Here is a 21,155-nt window from a genome sequence, read left to right as displayed (position 1 = left end):
TAGAGCAGGGGTTGGCAAACTCTTTGCACCACTGGGCACATTTCAAATTTTGTAATTGCACCACTAGTCCTATTGGAAAAATATGTGTGTGTTTTTCATTGTGTTTTCTATTTTCTCCTTGAAAGTTGAGACCAGTTGAGCAGAGAGACCAAGGAATCCTTCAGTCAGTTCTTGCCCCCACACTTGGGGCTTTCACTAGGTATTTTGTTTTAATGGTGGTAGGTCTATTGTGTTGCTCTCAATGCTTGGATACTATTTCTCTTTTAAGCCATGTGTACTGTATATAGAAGGACGCGGGTGGTGCTGTGGGTTAAACCACAGAGCCTAGGACTTGCCAATCAGAAGGTCAGTGGTTCGAATCCCCGCAATGGGGTGAGCTCCCATTGCTTGGTCCCTGCACCTGCCAACCTAGCATTTCGAAAGCACGTTAAAGTGCAAGTAGATAAATAGCTACCGCTACGGCGGGAAGGTAAACGGCATATCTGTGCGCTGCTCTGGTTCGCCAGAAGCGGCTTACTCATGCTGGCCACATGACCCAGAAACTGTACGCTGGATCCCTCGGCCAATAAAGCGAGATGAGCGCCGAAACCCCAGAGTCGGCCACGACTGGACCTAATGGTCAGGGGTCCCTTTACCTTTACCTTTTACTGTATATAGGGCATTGACAAAAATGATGGTGTTTGCTCCTCTTCAGCTGCCTCTGTCCTTGTTCTAATTCTGCTAGGAATGGATAACTTCTAATACCATGAATGCCATGTAAACATGTTTTTCCTGCTTTTTGTGAAATTTGCACAAGCTCTGATGGTGTGTGGTTATGCCTTATATTTCTTTCAGCGTATGATCTGACAAGTATTTTGAATAGAATTTAGTTGGGGTGCTGGTTATCGTAGGACTATTTGTTTGAAGATGCAATATGGAAATAGGACTTATTTGTTTACAAGCAAATTCTAGTGGTTCCTTTATAGTTTAGTTTAAAGAGGAGCCTTGTTAATAGTGTTACCCATATTGCTTGGATTCTGTTTTACTGTTATTCTTTAGTTCTAACTCTTCAGGTGTAGCTATTTTAGTATTATGGAGGATGATGGATGATGCAGGAAAGTTTCTTTTGAAGCACTTCTGATATTGTGGAATGCACTTGGGGGTCAGCTACACTTGACTGATGCATGATTTATCTGATGTCCCTGCCACTTTCTGAGATAAAGCTGCTATTTTATCAAAAATGCCAGCAACTGTGACTTAAAATTTATATGCCTTCTTTTTCAAATAATTGCTCTGATTACTTTCCGGCGTAGCAATAAAATGATAGAGGTAATTGCACACAAATGTGAGATAGCACTGAAATACAATAAAATTAACCTGAATTAGCTTGACTTGTCGATGAAGTATTTATGAAATGTATTTTTGAAATAAGAGAGACCAATATTATAGCTGGAAGGTGAGTTATTGCCTTAATGTAATACAGTTTGAAATTTAAAAAAGAGACTGTTACAGTTGAGGGTGATTGTGCTTTTGAAATTAAGTTGAAGTGATTCTTATAATTGGCAGCAATAATGCATTGCGAAGGTAATATCTTTTATTGTGTTATGCCTAGTTGCATTATCTCTTAGTTTGTTCTGACTTGAGCTTCTCGGAGAATATAAGAAACAGCCCTTTGAATTTTTGTGGATTTTGATAACAGAGCATCCTGTGAAATACTATGCAATTTTGATTATAAATCTTGCCACTCTGTTTCATGTATGAAAAACATTTTATTGGCTTAGGTTAAACCTGGAGAAAAATCCACAATTTTATTTTTATTAGGTTTTTGTAGCTTTAGGATGCACAGATACAAGAGTGTGCCTAACATATGGCCAAGGCAATCCTACCCTTAAATTATGCTGGAACTGGAGATGTATCACTGAAGAACAATCTCCAAGGCACACACAGTCCATTCGGGCAAAAGTTCAACACCACCTAGGGAAAGAAAGACTCTTTTGCCAAATAACCCGTGAGATTGGCCAAAGATGCATCATGCTACCAGCAGCCCCCAGTGGTTCCGTACATAGGGCACAGGTTTGCAGGAACAGGAAATGGGAATTTGAGTCCCACTAGCATCAAGGAGTGAATATGCCCCACTCAGCTTCTACATGTCTGCTTAAAAAAAGGGCATGAGACTCAAACCCACATTGCAAGCTCCACAGAGCATTTCCCTAACCAACTAACCACAGTCCTTGACACATTAATAGGCAGGTGGCGCTGGGGGACGCAGGTGGCGCTGTGGGTTAAAGCCTCAGCGCCTAGGGCTTGCCGATCGAAAGGTCGGCGGTTCGAATCCCTGCGGCGGGGTGCGCTCCCGCTGCTCGGTCCCAGCGCCTGCCAACCTAGCAGTTCGAAAGCACCTCTGGGTGCAAGTAGATAAATAGGGACCGCTTACCAGCGGGAAGGTAAACGGCGTTTCCGTGTGCGGCTCTGGCTTGCCAGAGCAGCGATGTCACGCTGGCCACGTGACCCGGAAGTGTCTCCGGACAGCGCTGGCCCCTGGCCTCTTAAGTGAGATGGGCGCACAACCCCAGAGTCTGTCAAGACTGGCCCGTACGGGCAGGGGTACCTTTACCTTTACCTAGTTGCCAGGAGCACTAGTTGGGTGGAATAGCTTATGTTTCACATACTTGATTTCACAGATGTGAATCTAGGATATAAGCCCACATTAGGATAGGTAAAGAGCCACACCCAGGCATAACTGAGGCAGTCGGGACGAGTGTTCCATGGACCAATCTGATCTTTTGGTCCACATCTTCCTTGTTTTTCTCTGATAAAGCAATCTTTCCAGGTGGCACCTCTATAGGACTCACTGCCCTTCGGCATTCACATGCCTCCCTCTTCCCATCCTCCACACTGCCTCATGCACTCCGATGGCAGCACCTATCCTATTTACAGACTTGTATAATGCATTTGATTGAGCTGAGAGAGGAGGGGTAACTTCCCTGAGCCCATAAATCTCTTTCCCTGACAGCCGGTCCCAGAGTCCCATCCTAAGTCCACTTCAAGCCCAATCCCTATAGACTGGGGAAAAGGGATTGGGAAAAGGGATTTTAGCTACGGCTACATTGCAATAAAGGTATATATGGCATAGTGAAACCCATCATTTGATAGCACCAGAAATCTTGAAAGGGAATGAATGACACATGAGTGGAGGTTGTCATTTGGGCACCCCAGCAGAACTACTATTCCTTGGACTATGGTTCTATAGACACCAGTGAAAAAATATTGTGAAAACACTCTTCACATACCTCTCCATCCAGGCAAGCAACAGGCAGTGTCACAGTTTTCGTCAACACACATGCCATGGATTTGTAATATAAACACAATACAGGCAGTGACAATTTTGCATGGGGGTTCTGTTCCTGGTCCCCACACATGGCAGAGAGTGCATGAGCCCAATGTACTCCGTTCTGCCCCCATTCCTCCCTCTTCTGGGGTCCAAAAGGACCCGTATGTTGGCGGTCGCGCATCAATTGGATATGTCTAAAAGGATTGCTGTCTGTATTGTATCTACATGTCAAGAGTTAGGGCAATGTTTGGGAAAGTTGCACGTATTTATTTATTTATTTGTGTGTGTGTGTGTGTGTGTGTTTTAAAGTTGAATATATGCAGTATTTTGTTTGTAGTCGATCAGAGGTGCCATTCTTTCTCTTAGTGAATTAGTGATTAGGAAAAAACACAGAAAAAGCCTGGTCTCTCTCTAACCGCCCGTTTACTGAATATATTGTTTTTCTATATTTAGTGAACTGATGTCATAAAAATGAAGCGATACTATTATGTCCCTACATCTGATACTATTATGTCCCTACATCTGAAACATTGTTAGCTGTGGTGTCTTTTTTTTCTTTTTTTTTACCTTGGCAATATATTTTCTTTAACACAGTCGTGTTTTATTTCAATTAATCATGCGTTCTGCCCTCAAGTGGCAAGTCTGTAGTGAGCATTGAACCATGGAATATGGCTGTCATGCTGGAGTCTACCAACAAGCATTTTTTCCTTAAGAGGGGGAATTATTATTGCTTCCATTTTATTTTGACTTGGAGCATGTGTCTGCCTCTGACGTTTAAGTGACAAATTTGACAGCTGAGGCACTTTTCTAAAGTTGGCTGTCTTTGCAGCTGCAGTGGCCCAGCATGGGATAAAGAGAGGTCATCTTGGTATGTAAGAGAGGCATTACTATTGAAGTTTTCAGGAGTAATGCCTCCCAGAGCAAAAGCAACCATGTCACCATTGAAAAACAACTGTGCTTCTCTGAAAAGGCATGGGATGATAACTGCCTACCTCTTTCTTGTTGACTTTCTTAAGCCTGGAAAAATCACATTCATCCCTACTGCATGTCACCTTAGGAGCTGGCTCTGTCCCATACCATCGCTATTCTCCCCCTCCTTCAAATATTATGAAATTACACAGCACCACGGCTTGGACCCAAAGTGTCCCTTGTGTGAATGAAAAGCGTGCCCACTGGCACAAGGTTTAGTTTAGTTTTTGCCAACTGCTGATTTCCATGAAATTCTGCAATGCACTCTTTTATAGAGGCCCTTCAGATCTCAGCAGTCACTTTCCCAGGATGTGAAGAGCTCCAGGGGGAACATAGAAAGCTGACCTCTACTTAGTTGAAATGTTCGTTTATCTAGCTCTGTATTGTCTACATGGACTGGAAGTTGCTCTCCAGAGTTTTGGATAAGGTTCTTTCTTAGCCCTACATGGAGATGCTGGAGATACAACTTGAGGCCTTCTACATGAATCATTGTATTTTAATATTCTGCTGGAAGCCATCCAGAGTGGCTGGGGGCACCCAGCCAGATGGGCGGGGTATAAATAATAAATTACTAAATTATTATTACATGCAAATAGTCCTTCTCCTGTACTGTGAATGGATGTGGGAAACCCCCTTGGCCAGGTGAAATTCTCTGTTTGTTTCTTGGGATCCAAGCCCATATATTTAAGAGACCTGTTTGTCTCTCCCTTACATCTGGTAGCTTCCTGGCTGCTTCCCATGCTAGACTTTGTAAAATAGCAAAAAGGAATCCTTTAAAAAAAAAAAGTTTATTACAAAATATTAAAACAGATAAAACAACCAAAACATTCACATTGACGATAAAAAAATGTAATTGAATCGTGCAGCCTTATTACATGTTTTGGAAATAATATATCTATAAATGCCAAACCAGGATTCCCTGGTCCTGAATGGGGTAACTGTGCCCCTGAAGGACCAGGTGCGCAGCCTGGGAGTCATTTTGGACTCACAGCTGTCCATGGAGGCACAGGTCAAATCTGTATCCAGGGCAGCTGTCTACCAGCTCCCTCTGGTACGTAGGCTGAGACCCTATCTGCCTGCAGACTGTCTCGCCAGAGTGGTGCATGCTCTGGTTATCTCCCACTTGGACTACTGCAATGCGCTCAACGTGGGGCTACCTTTGAAGGTGACCCAGAAACTACAACTAATCCAGAATGCGGCAGCTAGACTGGTGACTGGGAGCGGCCGCCGAGACCATATAACACCGGTCTTGAAAGACTACATTGGCTCCCAGTACGTTTCCGAGCACAATTCAAAATGTTGGTGCTGACCTTTAAAGCCCTAAATGGCCTCGGTCCAGTATATCTGAAGGAGCGTCTCCACCCCCATCTTTCTGCCCGGACACTGAGGTCCAGCTCTGAGGACCTTCTGGCGGTTCCCTCACTGCGAGAGGCCAAGTTACAGGGAACCAGGCAGAGGGCCTTCTCGGTGGTGGCGCCCGCCCTGTGGAACGCCCTCCCATCAGATGTCAAAGCGATAAACAACTACCTGACATTCAGAAGACATCTGAAGGCAGCCCTGTTCAGGGAAGTTTTTAATATGTGACATTTTAGTGTATTTTTCATCTTTGTTGGAAGCTGCCCAGAGTGGCTGGAGAAACCCAGCCAGATGGGCGGGGTACAAATAATAAATTATTATTATTATTGTTGTTGTTGTTGTTGTTGTTGAATTGTTCATAATTTTATCATTGGTATGAAAAGGGGGATGATCAATGGGTGGGGATATTAAGTTGCGTAGCTTGGATCCAGAGTTCCTGTGAGTTTGCTGCAGGACACCCAGGACTTGTTGAAAATCTGCTCCGCAGAGTTTCAGGACCCTCCAGGACAGCATGGCATGGGACGTGGGAAGCAGTAGGGATAAGAAGGAATTGATGTTCATTGCTTTTCACTCTTCCTTCAATGGGAGCCTCTGCTGGATTGCAGTTCATTTCTTTGGCAGAAGGAGCCCTGTGTTTGTTCTGTTCAATTTAAACAAATAGAAATAAACAACAAAATTTTGTATTCCCCTCAACTAGTTTCTAGTTTTGATTTTATTTTTTCTACCTTTCTTATTCAAATATTCTGACTAATATATTGACAGAAATGTCTTACAAGTCATACTGAATGTTTCAGGACTTGGTTTCTTGGACTTTGGAAGAGTTTGGTAAAAATAGGACTGGAAGCGCTGCATTCATGGAAGAAGCATATTCATGTAACGGCATTAGAAATGTTGTACATCAGCTGCTCATGTTACTTTCAACTCTGTCTATTGCCAAGATGAACTATTGTAATCCATTATTCTTTCGCTTTGGGCACTAATAAAGGCATCATTCTGTTATATTTCCTCTTGTGTATATATAAAGGTATGGAGATGTCTTTCTTTCTGTGTAAGTATGAGTTGGTGTCTTTGGGGAACTGACATCATTCCAATCACATGTTTTGTCTTCTCTTATGGACTCCCACAAGAAATCTATATTCAGGTATTGCTCCTTAACAGCTGGGAAGGGATCACTAATCTCTCTCTCTCTTTCTCTCATATAACCAAGTATATAGGGATTTAATCTCTTGAGCTGAGTCAACAGATAAAGATTATATTCAGGATATTTCAACTTTAATTAGTTTCTTCTCTTCTTGATATCCCTTAAAATCCATGATGGGATTTCAGTAGGTTGGGCATTGTCTGCTGTGTTGGTTCTCTGGATACTCTCTATGCTACTGAAAAATTTCCTTGATTCTTTGTGGAATCAGAGAAACAGAGTCATAGGTCTAGGTCATTTTGTGAGCTGCAAACCCCCAAGTGAATATCAAGTTAAATGTTTTAATGTCAGGTGTTTTCCAGGATCTGTTGTTTGTATATGAGTAGGTTGTAAGGCTGGTAGTTTAATATTTACTGCTGGCAGCATGCAAGGTATCATGCAGAACAGAGACGTGACATGGCCCTGGGGCTTAAAGTCCAAGTTGTACATGAGGGACAGGATCTGGTTAGAATAAATTGGCAGCATTTAGCAATGAAAGGATGAAAACCTGGTAGAGCAGGAAAGGCTTTATCAGAATGGGCTTTGAAGAAGAATGGGAAACTAGGAAAGAACTTGGGATGATGCTGAAGTGTTAGATAACCCATTAGTTCTCTTCCGTATGAAGTCGAATGGATCCTATTTTCTCCTTCAGGGAAAGATAATAGTGCTACACATACTAGATTCAGGTAGGTAGCCGTGTTGGTCTGATGCAGTTGAAATAAATAAATAAAAATTGTCCAGTAGCACCTTAGAGACCAACTAAGTTTGTTCTGGGTTGGTCTCTATAAGCTTTCGAAAGCTTATACCCAGAACAAACACAGATGATCTCTAAGGTGCTACTGGACAATTTTTTAATTTTTTAATTTATTTCGAGTGCTACACATAAACATTGTTGTGTTGAACACAAATCTGCCCCCATGCCTGAAACTGGTTGGATTTGCCTCCACTGAAGTGAAGACCTTGCTGCTCATTGTATAATTTGTAAAATATGTTTTCCCATTAGCGGTAAATAAACAACCATCCAGAATTGCTAGACTTTTTCATTTTAAAGAAAATGAATATATATATATTTTGGAATGATGATCAAGGTTTGCGAATTTAATCTCATCTTACACAAAAGGCAGCTCTCACTGTTAACTAATATACTACATTGCTTTAGAGTAATGTATTGATGTTAGAAGGAAACTGTTTGATGACCAGAGGCAGTGTGTTTCTGAATAACATTTGCTGGAAACCTTAGGAGGGGAGAGGGCTGCTGTGCTCAGGCTGTGCTTGTGTGTTTCTCATAGGCATCTGGTAAGCTACTGTGAAAACAGGATGCTGGACTATGTGAGCCATTGGCCCAAAACTGGCAAGCTCTTCTTACATTTTTATATTCTTAAAACTAATAGTTAGCGAAGGAGAAAAAAGTTGAGAGTATAAATATTATTTTGACTTTCAAAGAGCTGAAGGTGAAACCAAAATGTACTCTGTTTAGTTCACGTTTGGGATCATTCACTTTGCCCTCACAAAAAAGTTCCCCTTCCAGGTAGATGACTCACAAACTCAATTAGTCTAGACTTTGTGCTTTCATTATGATATAATTAATAGTTGGTGCTAAAAGATCTATAGAAGAGGTAACTGGGTAAAGTCATTAGCATAATCTATTTCTTCTGTTTTAATCAGATGTTTTAAAAGTTATTTTGCTCATTAGCAGGTTAGATTGCTTGTATTTTAAAAATAGCTAATTATCAAAGACTTCTTCATCCTGTGATAGTAACTTTTTCTTCGTTTTCAAAAGGCCTTTTGAATTTAAGTATTGGAGCACCTTTCTGTTTCTTTTCAAAAATAAATGTTTGAGGAAGATCATACTAATTTAGACACACAAATCTTGATAGAAAAGCTGGTACACTTGAGGCTAGCTTTAATATATTAAGCCTCTATTTCATTGCTCATGCATGCTTTTTTCTTCTTCTTTTTTTAAACTAGCACTAAAGCAGACATACAGATATGTATTCTTTGCAACTTAGGTATGACCAAGACTTTGTGGATCCTACATATTCCCCATCCTCTCAAAATAAATTCAGCACCAAGGAGAAAAACTGGATTCTGCACCTTGTGTAAAATTAACCAAACTCTGCATTATTTTTTCATTTTCCATTTTTAAACCATTTTTATAATTTATTATGCATACGTCATGGGGCGGTGAGCTTCATAGCTGTTGAATATGATTCCTGTCCAACTGATACCTTATTTGGTATCACTTCTGACATGTCACCAGGCATTGCCCCCCCCCCCACTCTGGGATAAATTTGCAATAATAAGGAATAGAAAGCTATTTTTTCAAAAAAAGGGAAGAAAACCATTGTTTCTTCAGAAGTTCATTTCTTCAGCCAATGCTACATTCTTTGGCTTTCTCAAGCTCATGGGAAATCTCATGAGCTTGTTAATGACAGTTTGTGTTCATGTTCTATATAGTCCTGAAACTTGATATTTTGCGAGTAGACAATGTTTAGATATTGTGGTTTAGGAAAGATTAAAATGAAACTCCTGCATATTGTTTTGTTGGTTTTTCTCTTGCCTTTCCAGGCTTCTATTAAACCCTAGAATGTTCAAACAAGTGTTATTATTGAGTCCTGGGTGTGTCCCCTTTATATTTAATGGAGTTGGGTCTTTGACACGTCTGCCTTTCTATCTTCCCATTGCACATAGCACAGAGCCCCACCCCCAATTCAGAAGTCCATTGTGTTCTTCTGGCTTTATTTCCAGTAATGTGTGTATGGGATTTTATCCTAAGATTGAGTTTCAACCGCAGTTGTAAGTTTTGGGTAAAGGGACCCCTGACGGTTAGATCCAGTCGCAGACGACTCTGGGGTTGCGGCACTCATCTCGCTTTACTGGCCGAAGGAGCCGGCGTACAGCTTCCGGGTCATGTGGCCAGCATGACTAAGCCGCTTCTGGCGAACCAGAGCAGCGCACGGAACCGCCGTTTACCTTCCCACCACAGTGGTACCTATTTATCTACTTGCACTTTGCCGTGCTTTTGAACTGCTAGGTTGGCAGGAGCTGGGACTGAGTAATGGGAGCTAACCCTGTCACGGGGATTCGAACCGCCAACCTTCTGATCGGCAAGCCCTAGGCTCTGTTGTTTAACCCACAGCGTCACCCGCGTCCCTTGTTGTAAGTTTAGGATACCGTAGAAAGCAAATAGAGAACACATATGATGTCAGGTGTTTGGCAGGTAAAAATCAGCCAAGTGAAAAAGTGGTTTGCAAGCACAGCTTGTATCAGCAGTGCTTGCAAAGCTTTGCACATCAGAAAACCATCAGATGTGCCAAAATACTACCTCGTGCAGCAGTGTGATGTCAGGTGATTGACTTATGGATGATTCTGCTCCCCAATCAAACTTTGCTTGTGAATATGTGGGGGGATAGTGACCTGGCCCACCATCCAGATCTAGTTGCCACTTCTGTTTTGTGGGGGGAAGTCGGAAAGATGATTTGCTACATTCAAAGCTTTGTGATTATGGGAGTGGGAGAAAGACAATACTTGATTCAGTTACAGTACAATTATAAAAACAAAATTGCATATAAGTTCTGCATACACCCGAAAAGGCATTATTTTGTTGCACATTTCTTTTTCAGGCATTTACTGAAATAAGAATTACTACATTGAAATGGTATACAAAACTAAAATAAGAAAGTGTGGAAATACTAACACTTGTTGAGAATATTTTAAGCATTACAGTTTAAGTTGGTTTTTTGGTCATGATTACAATGAAGAAGCAATTCCCTGGAGTCTTATTGATTCACAATGTTTTGTTCCTTTTAAGGAAAAAAAATCACAATCTTTTTTGGCAAATAGTTAATATTTCGAGTCAGAGAAAAACTTTAGCGACCGCTGAGAATTATCATTCATAGCTTTGTTCTGTGATGGAAATGAGCGTGCTGAGAGATTTTGTCTCTGTTGTATAGTTTTCTTTTTAACTAAAGTGTGTGGCGTGTATGTGAATGAAACGTCCGTCACAACCTGACGGAGGCATTGCAGCATCACTACTGTCAAAAGTGATGTTGCCCTTGAGCAATACTGGCACATCTGGATATATTTTGTCCAGAAATTCAGCTTTAGCTGAATTCAAGGCAACACATAGACTGTTTGTTCTAGGAGACTGGGGCCTGATTTCAGATGTTAACCAAAACACACACTGCAACCCTTATGCATGTGTGCACTGCCTTGTTGATTCCAGCGGAAGGAGCAGCTCTATGTTCTTTCTGCTAAATCAGTCACAAAGAAATGAGTCTCTGATATATGGTAGACCCAAGCTGTTAAAGGCATGGGTTTTTTTCTCCCTTCCCACCTCCAACTTAGGTTGTGTACACATTGGCATTTTCTCTGACTTCGGCGTGCTTTCCATCACTGGTGCTCGAAGCTGAGTACACATAACGTCAACCACGGTCCATATCAATCCTATGGTTTCTTGAGAAATACTCCTGTTTGATGTGCTTTACCTCAAACCACGTTTCATCCAATTTGAAATAATTTTAATAATAATTTATACTCCACCCATCTTGAAAATGCAAGCCGCAGTTAAGCTGAAGTGTGTACATTTCAAGCAGCTGTTGACATGCAGAGGCCACACAGTAGGGATGTTGCAGCCACAATGAAACTAATCAGGTAACGCGCATCAAGTGAAGACATCCTCGCGCCACCTTGCTCTGGTGTGTACAGCAAGTGCAGTCTCGAGGCCATGAGTTAAAGCCCCACGTTGGGCAAAATATCCCGTGCATTGCAGGGGGTTGGAGTGGCTATCTCTTGTGGTCCCTTCCAGCTCTGCAATTCTGATACTAAGATTCCAAACCACAGTCAAGGGCAATCCTCCATGTACAGGGTAGTTTAGTAGCTCAGTTTTAAATTATATATGCATGAGAATCAGTTGCTAAATCTCACTCTGAAAGAGAGGGTAGCTGCCTTCTCAGATGATTCTCTAATTCTATGAAATTCATACGGAAAGTCTGGCTGTACAGCAGAGAACACTTGAAGCTGCGGGCCTAGATGATTCAGAGTAATTGAACTCTTCCAATGGTTAATTAAGAAAATTTACTTCATCACAAGAAAAATAGGTTGTGAATGTTCTAAGGTGGGATGTGGGTTTCAGAACGGGTGAATACAAGATACATTCTCAAGGTTCAGGTGGCAAAAGCAACAGTTTCGTGATACAGTCATCACATTTTTAAAATGTTGTCAAATTCACCTTGGTTTTCCTTTTTTATTGATACTTATTCAAAGATATACAAAAATACATACCCATTACAAAGTATCTTATTTATAATATACTGAGATTTTTTTTTTAAAAAAACTACTTAGTCCAAAAGAGAAAGTCAGAAGGAAGAAAAGACAAGGAAAGGAGAAAAGGAGAAACTGAAAGAAAAAAAGCAAGAGAAAGGGAAAAGAAATAAAAAAACTAAAGAAGGATAAAGAAGAAGAAAATAAAAGGATTTCCAGATATTATATTCATTCCTTAAGATTCAACCATTATATGTTCTATAAACCAGTATTTTTTCAGTCTTCAAATCGTGTTCATTTTCTATTTCATGCAAAAATGTCCATAAGAAATTTCCAGTCCTTAACAAATGTCAGTAATAAATTCACCTTAGGTTTCCATATTGCCATTTTCATTTTATAGATTAAAATTCTCGGCCTCAGGAATTTTGGAATAAGATGTTTAAATGGCTTCTGTCATAGAAAACCAAATACAGCATCATCACAGCTATGATAGGCATTTTCTGTTATTGAAATAGTGGTTTATCTTGGAGAAAATAACCTCATGCTTGTCAACTATCCTAAGTTCTGAAGGACCTCTACCATTTTGGTGTGTATTGTTTTAGCATTTGTTCTGTGTTCCTTCTTCATTTTGTTGACTTGTATTGCTCAGTTTCCATGTAGAAACTTTTTATTATTCCTATAGAAAGTTAGGGGGCTGTTCTCTTGGAAGTTTAAATTTTATTGTGGTAACCAAAGTTGGATCAATATATACTGGATTAAAATGTTCTACCTTTAATTTTTTTAAAAAATTGAATTACTATTTTCTATGCCCTTCTACAAATATTTTCAGTGATAAACTGTGGGCGAACATTAACTTAATTTCCTCCCTCCTACTTATACCACGTAAAGTATATTTTAAAATTCCTTAGAAATAAGGAGCCATAGATGCAGAATGTTTTCAACACTCCCTGTGCAACAGCAGAGTAGAGAAAGACCTAAGAGCTGAAACCATTAAATTGAAATTGAACTTTCCTCCTGCTTTTAAGGCCTAGTCAATTATAATAGCATATCATTTTGAAGTATTTACTGTAACAAAGGCTTATAAATGCAAAATTAAATACTGACAGTATCTAATCATATGGAAAGTACATGCTAGTCCTGGAAATATTGGCTGCATTTAGACTGAATTACTGTAGAAAGAGTAAAAAGGTGGACATTTTATGTGTAAGTTACCAAACCCTGTGAAAGCTCGTGGGCTTTAGGTGCCTAATTTAGGACACAAAATTGCAGCGCTGGTGCTAAAGCCTTGCCTACCACCTGAACCTTGGGCTAGTAAATTCAGTGCAACATCTGCATTTATGTGTTACCTCTTTTTGGGGGGGTGTAATCTGGAGAACTTTAGCCCTCAAAGGGGCACCGTGCCATTGAGACATACAATGGTACCTCAGGTTACATACGCTTCAGCTTACAGACTCCGCTAACCCAGAACTATTACCTCGGGTTAAGTACTTTGCTTCAGGATGAAAACAGAAATCGTGTTCCGGCGGCGCGGCGGCAGCAGGAGGCGGCCCCATTAGCTAAAGTGGTGCTTCAGGTTAAGAACAGTTTCAGGTTAAAAACCGACCTCCGGAACGAATTAAGTACTTAACCTGAGGTACCACTGTATATGCTTTTTCAAAGTCACAGGAGCAAGCCTGGAAAATGGAAAGCTTTTTTTTTTTTTTAACAGAACGTTCAGTCGTAAATCATCCTAATATTCTCACAGATAAACCTTCTGAAATGAACACTTTTTTGTTACTCATTTATTTATTAATGACAAAGAAAATTTAATTCTGTTGGCTAAAAGGGGCACTCCAGTTTTTTTACACATAGCATTTAGCCATAATGAGCTATGAACATAGCACTCTGTTCTGATGAATTCATTTGGGTATCAACTTCAGTAGCAAAGTTATAGGAGTTCCTTTTTGCTGGAGAACCAATTTTAGGCTAATTTCTTCTGTACTTCGTAAAGCTTACACTTATGAGAAACTTTGACACAAAATATTTGTAAGTACTGTAATGGAAAATGAGAGCACAGGTAGAGTTCATACATTACCTAATCACAATTCCTTGAATGGTTCATTTATATAAATGAAGATAAAAGGCAGTTTATTTAGATAAGGTTTGTCATTAAAGGATCTCTTTTCAACAGAAGTTAAAAGGAAGCGTTTCAGGATGTTGCCAATTTTAAAATAGCCAATTTAGAAATTTAATATAGATTAATATTATGGAAGGAAATTTTTGCAAAATTTGCCTCTTCACCTGATGATTGCTCCTGCTTATGATACATCTGTTTGTTTGCAAGAGCACTGTTCTCCCTAGTTGCCACCTCCACCCACCCTGCAGAAATTAGGCCTAATGGGAGGAGCTCCTGTTTGCATGAGGGGGTTGGGGAACTTCAGCAGGTTGTGGTTTGCAGGATGGGTAGGCCTATACGTTGGTATACATCATCGGTAGACAAACTAAGGCCCAGGGGCCGGATTTGGCCCAATCGCCTTCTAAATCTGGCCAGCGGATGGTCCGGGAATTTTACACTGATTTACACTTTTATTTAAAATGCATCTCTGGGTTATTTGTTGGGCATAGGAATTCGTTCATTTTTTCTCTCCAAAATATAGTCTGGCCCCCCACAAGGTCTGAGGGACAGTGGACCAGCCCCTGCTGAAAAGGTTTGCTGACCCCGGTATATATTATATATATGATAATACACTCGGTTCTCCAAGTTCCAGTTGATATGTAGCACAGTATCTTTGTCACGAAAAGGCAAAGTTTGGAGAAATCCCAAGGTTCGCAGAAGTAAGCTTTTAAATGGAAAAAAAGCTATATTGAGCATTGTAGCTTATATTCATAAGACATAATAATATTGAGGCGATAGCAGATGCGTATTGTACGTACACAATTGGTGTAATAGCTATACCATGTTCAATTGAAACAGCAGTTGATAACTAGTGTTTGTAAGCATACATATTTGTTGTATGAAGTTGTAAAACTATTTATCATTGTAATTCTAAATATTTAAGCCTGTGCTGACTCTGTATTCCTTCTCCCCTTCCCCCAATATAAATATAAATTTTGCAGTGAACTAGCCCCAGACTAGTGGGGCTACTGGCTACCTAAATCCCCAAAATAAAAGTGCTTCCTGGGTGGTGGAGCGGGAAACACACAAATAGGCCCTCAGCTGATTGCTAAATGAAGAGCTGCACTGTCTTCCTGGCCTGGAAGTCTTCATCTGTTGTGTTCCGGATCTGATGTGGAGGGAAGAATGTTTTTGCTGAAGCGACTGTTCTTTATCAAGGCCTGAACCATCATTGGCATCTGCAAGAAGTTGCTTCTCTTCTAGATAACCAGAATCCACATAGACACAACTCTATGACTTTCAGAATTTGTGCTTGAGTTTGCTCTCCCCTCCTCCGTCCCATTATTTTTCCTCACGTGTCATGTCTTAGATGGTGAGCCTCCTGAGGGCAGGGACTGTCTTAGTGCTGATTTTTATAAGCTGCTCTAGCAGCCACTTTGGCTAAAGGGTATAAATGCCTTACATAAAAAAAATATTAAAAAGTAATATAAAAAGTAAGGTTCTAATTGCTTGGCACAATATTTATGTACTTTACAAGACTTTGCAATAGCTAATCAATCCTTGCTTGCTTTGTAAGTAATTTTCTTGCCATGTCCCTTGTTTTACTAGTGTACGTAAAACTGATTCAGAATTTATATACAAGAATTAAGACATCTTGTAGCTGACAAACACGTAACAGAGTGCAGTCATTTCTTACTCCAACAGGTTGCAAATTTGCTAAATGATGGCAGGATTAGCCTAACTTTAGTGTACTACAGAGAGTAAGATTCTGGGATGGCATGACACATTTTAAGCTGATGCTTGCCAAGACATAACAGTTTAAAAACTGACATTTGTGCTCAAACCATACTGCCACAGTCCTTACTGCTTCATGACAAACTGTCACTCTGCAGTACTGTGTCTAGTTGGTAGCTGTAAAATTATCTTGTTTTATGTTGCAGGGGCTAGTATACTGTTGACAGTGCCCAGGAGTAAGACAAGCCTGTGCCTTATGTGTACGATGGTAGCTGAAAAGTATCTGTTCTCAAATTCTATAAAAGCAAGGTGCCAGACAAACCCAGGATGTGTTCCATGTTTTCATGTTGTATGTTAAACTTGCCAGCTACTTACCACCCAAAACAACCCAAACAATAGCTTTTTTTTCATTTTGTATATTTGAGAATGTGTTTAACAGGATCCTGCTGCAATCAAGAGGGGTTTATGGTGAAGACTAGCAGTGATTCACAAAGCTGTTAAAATAATATTTTCAAGCATTCCCATTTCTCAGGGAGCACAATTACTAGCTTTTGTTAGGAATGGGGAAATTGGATAGGACAAAATTTCTAATATTCTGTAGGAACTGGAAGCAACTGTGTTGGTGGGCTGAGGATTGGAAAGTCAAAAAAGAGGGGTTCTTATTAACAGCAAGTATCTGAGGGCAGTCATGTAGGTGTTAGGCACTTACATGGACCTCACACAGAGCCCTAAGGTAAGTGGAAGGAAGCGAGGCATTCTGGATGAGTAGGTTGCTGTTTATGAGTCTTGTGGTAGAGTAAGCAAGAGATTTGTTCACCATAGTTCTCTAGTAACCCCTTAATAAAATAAGCTGGGAGCCATGTTTTCCACCCATGCTATTGCCTTATTTAAAATACTTTTTAAAAATGTCATGTTTACAAGAATAACAGTCTTAAAGATGAACGTGATTATATGTGGATCTTTCTGTGGACTAGGGCCCTTGTCATTAGGTGCAGTTCGTCTTGTATCTAATTAAAGTCCACAAAAGCTTTAGGGGGTACCATAAGACTCTTTTTGCTGCAACTGACTGATATGGCTATTCCTCTAGAATCTTTTACACAGTGAATTATAGGAGAGAGTTCATGTGGTGGAAGGAGTAACCCTGAGCTGTGTGGACACATCATTTGTGCGTCGAGGTCCCCCAGGCCACCCCAATAACTCACACTTCACACATCAATTTTTATTTAAGGTTTTTGGCATGAATTTGGCCATAACTTTATTTAAATGCACACACATGAGTGGTTGCTTAGGCATTGGTTACAACTATCTGTCCTTGCCCCAGGGAGAGAACTGACTTCCGGATTCCAGCGGAAGCCAGTCAGGGAGAACCATATTGGGGAGAAATGAAGCTGGCCATCAGTCCCTCATCTCTCACCCTCATGGCCCCTGGGGCTTGCACAGCCCATGTCCGATGCCAGGGACTAGGACGAAAGGGAAGGCAAGCCCCTGGATTCCTTTAACAGAATTCCCTATGCAGCACCACCATTGGAGGGGTAGGCACTTACCCCTCCACCAACCAATTTTAACCAATGCCTAACCGTCAACCTTACAAGTTGTGACTATTTGCTACGCAGTAGGCAAAAACCAAATGGCAACAGCCAATCAGCCAAATGGACAAAATTCCTACCAGGCCCCTGCCCCAAGGCAGACAACCCCATGACAGGCATAGCAAGGTCAGAGGACAGCGAACCCCCCCCCCTTTTCAGGGAGGGTGGGTGGGTGATCTGGTGCACGCAGCCCAAGAGAAGGCCCCAGGCTGCGAGCCCTGTATTTAAGACCTCTGACCCCTCCCACCATTTAGCAACATAACATTCTCCCCAGCAACACTCCTTGCCCAATCACAGCACATGGCCAATTTGCCCAACAACAGTGGGGTGGCCTTTAGGCCCCCACCGCAACACGTGCTCTCTGTTATGGAGAACACGCTTTGTAGGCAAAGAGCCATCTATGACCACTGCAATGGCCCTTAAACTGTGGGGGCCAAAACGCCTGGAAGGGGAATGCTAGATTCCAGGGTGGGGTAGGAGGATCATTCCTACTTTTTACCACTGAATCCTCATTGGTCTACACTGGATTTGTAGGTGTGACTGCTCTCCTGCTTTGCCCCATTAGCAATTGTGTACTTTCGCGGGTGGCGCTGTAGGTTAAACCACTGTGCCGCTTGGGCTTGCCGATTGAAAGGTCAGCAGTTCAAATCCCCGCAGTGGGGTGAGCTGCTGTTGTTCAGTCCCAGTTCCTGCCCACCTAGCAGTTTGAAAGCACACAGTGCAAGTAGATAAATAGGTACCGCTCTGGCAGGAAGGTAAACGCCGTTTCCATGTGCTGCTCTGGTTTCGCCAGAAGCGGCTTAGTCATGCTGGCCACATGACCCAGAAAAACTGTCTGCAGAAGTGGACCAACGCCGGCTCCCTCGGCCTTTACAGCAAGATGAGCGCCGCAACCCCAGAGTCATTCGCGACTGGACTTAATTGTCAGGGGTCCCTTTACCTTTACCTTGCTTTCTTCTGATTGTGTGACTTTTAGGAGCAGACAGAGATTTCTTGTTCTATTCCACTTCTTGATTACCAGTGTTGAAGTTTAGAAGTGGGGCAGAACTCAAAAAAGTTTTAAGATGATAGGGGGAAATATATTACATGCCATAAAATAGTTTAAAATAATTTTTAATGCTCATGGTTTGAAAAGCAATTTGCAGTGGTTTTCATCCTTTTCCCACAACCATCCTATAATGCAGGTCATGGTCTATTGCTCTTACTTTATAGATGAGGAATTGAGACTGAGCTGAGATTTAAACTTTGCTACCCCAGGTCCAATAGATCTATGCAGCCCCTCTAGTCTCAATGCAGCATCTCTGGCTCCCGTAATAGGCAAGGCTGGCATTGAAGAGAGTAAAAGTGAATTGTGATGCAGACAGGAATTAATGCCAAGATTTTTTAAATAAGCATGTGAGGCTAGAGGGTGATTTATGATGGCCACAGAGCAGGCTTTACTGCTTCTGCTGTTAGCACAGAGAAATCCTCTTCTCCACTGATAAGTTAGTTCAGATCATTATTATTTAAATACCTATTCAGGTTAAAAGGGAGGATGAAACGAAATTCATTTCATTTTTCAATTGATCTGCAAATAGCCATGAAAATCAATTTTCTTTTCTGTGTCCAATTAAAACCAACCATTTCCCTAGCTTCAGGTAAATTCGGTCAAAATTAAGCTTGATCTTAAAGACAGCATGTGATCAGGATCACCCTTTATGTCAGGCAACGGATCAGTATTTGAATGTAGTTGCCACCAGACCCTGGGCATGCCACACTGGCTTTGTAATTTCAGCAGTGTGTGAAGCCAAGAGAAATGCCCTTAAGGGTATGCCACACTTCCATTTAATCATTTTAGCATTCAAAATATTGGCTGTTGTGTAATTACTGTGAAATCCAGTTATGCAAACTCTAGCTTCTTTCCAAGCTAGAATCTTTACTACTGGAACAGAAGCCAGAATGGTAAGGATTTATTTCCCAGGTTTTCTCTCGACAGTAAATCAGAGAGTTTTGCTGGGAGGAGATGTTGCAGCCAAAAGGGCTGTGTCCCTTCTTTCATCCAATGGGCGTGGGCAGTTGGTTAATTTATTGCAAATTCTGGCTTGGAGCAGATTTCGTTTCTTTACACCAGTAGGAAATTTGTCCTTTGAAAGTAGGTTATACTCACCTTCAGCATTTTTCATCCTGGCAAGAGCCTGATGTTTTGTAATACCTTGTTGGCAAATCTAATGTGGACCAGTGGATTTGTTAGGATCGCAGAATTGTAGAGTCAGAAGGAACCATGAGTATCATCTAGTCCAACCCCCTGCAATGTAGGAATCTTTTTGCCTGACCCATGTTTGGAACCCATGAGATTAAGAGTCTCATGCTCGTTGCTCTGGGATTCTTTAATTCTCACTTAGCCTGATGATTATGCCTTTTGACAATATATGGGTATGCCAGTTCTAAGTAGGATCACACCTTAAGAGCTGACTTGCAGCTTGAGAAAATTTCTGACTTGATTTACTTCTTTTATTTAGCTGCTATCTCACCTTATGTATTAATTTTAATTAACTATATTATAAGTGATATTTTTTTTTTTTTGGAGGGGTGGTATTATTAAGTTTAATGATGAAACGTGATGCCCAGCTAAGTCATACTCAGAGCAGACCCTTCGAAATCAATGAACTTAAGTTACTTAGTATGAAGGTCACTCTTACGCAGCTGGCACGACTACGTCCAACTTTCTTTTTCCTGTTTGGAATAATGATAAAATGCCATTTATATGCCTAGTTATTGATACTTGGGGAAATGGTTTATGCATCTTTGGTTGTATTTTTAACAGGCTTTTTCTCAGTGTGAGAAGATGTTTGTGGTGCTGGGCAGCCCTTTGGGAAAAATTGAGATATCTGGATGCAAGCTGGGGGTCCATGAAACCCACCTGGAGCAAAATGCTGTGCTACAAAATGGGTAAGCCTGTGTTCCACTGATTATTTTTTCATATACGCATGTTAAAAGTTAAAAAAAAGAGCCTTTCATATAATTGGAATGAAAAATATTTACTAATTTATTGCTATAGCTTTGCAATGTTCACTTTAATGTTTTTATTTTTAAAGGTCTCATCCTTATGGCTTGAAACAGTCTACTAGTCTAGCTTGATGCTTTGGCACTGACTGCAGAACGAGTCCAAGACTTTATTGTTGTTATTCCTTAACATTAAAAAATAGGGTGATGATTGAGAGTCTATAAATCCTACCACTAGAGAATGGATCTGGCAAGGCAAGCAGAGCACAAGGTCAGGAAGCGTCCCTGTCCATTTTTTCAGTCATGGAAGAAGAGGGGAGGTGGCTTCCCTCCTCATGTATTGGGCTTGGAGAAACTGAGAAAGCAGCCAGAACTTCCATAGCTGGCTAGGCATAGTTCCAATAAGCAAACTCAGTGTAGCACCTCCCAAGAGTTGGGACTCTCCCTGATATTGCCCTGAGACATGAAGACCTTGGAAAATATGACTGCATTCGGTGTGTCTCTGAAGTCCAAATCAGGGGTGGTATCCTGCTCCTGCAGAGGCTGGAGGTGGTAACAGTGGTGGTGGAAAGTACGTACAGATTTCTGTCTACCTTTCTGACAAGGAACCAATGCAAAAGCTACGACTGGGCTACACTGGTGAAAATCTACACAGCAGGCATGATTCTTTATCCCTATACAGTG

At 41.1% G+C, this 21,155-nt stretch overlaps 2 protein-coding genes across 9 annotated transcripts in view; one reads left to right on the top strand and one right to left on the bottom strand.

The window, feature by feature from the left end:
- Positions 1-21,155, bottom strand: part of EBF3 (EBF transcription factor 3) — a gene marked incomplete at its 3' end in the record, with an annotated part of 669,366 nt that overhangs the window by 248,006 nt on the left and 400,205 nt on the right. The window lies entirely within an intron of this gene.
- Positions 1-21,155, top strand: part of MGMT (O-6-methylguanine-DNA methyltransferase) — a 181,824-nt gene that overhangs the window by 20,473 nt on the left and 140,196 nt on the right. For 6 of the 8 annotated variants that reach the window (XM_079977396.1, XM_079977399.1, XM_079977402.1 and 3 more), the window contains exon 3: positions 20,293-20,417. The exons of the other annotated variants lie outside the window; for them this stretch is intronic. In XM_079977396.1, the coding sequence (XP_079833522.1) occupies positions 20,293-20,417 (125 nt within the window). The remainder of the gene's footprint in view (positions 1-20,292; positions 20,418-21,155) is intronic. 8 annotated transcript variants of the gene reach the window in all.

Source organism: Podarcis cretensis, assembly GCF_951804945.1.
Source record: "Podarcis cretensis genome assembly, chromosome: 5".
NCBI lineage: Eukaryota > Metazoa > Chordata > Lepidosauria > Squamata > Lacertidae > Podarcis > Podarcis cretensis.
This window is presented reverse-complemented; position numbering and strand designations above follow the sequence as displayed.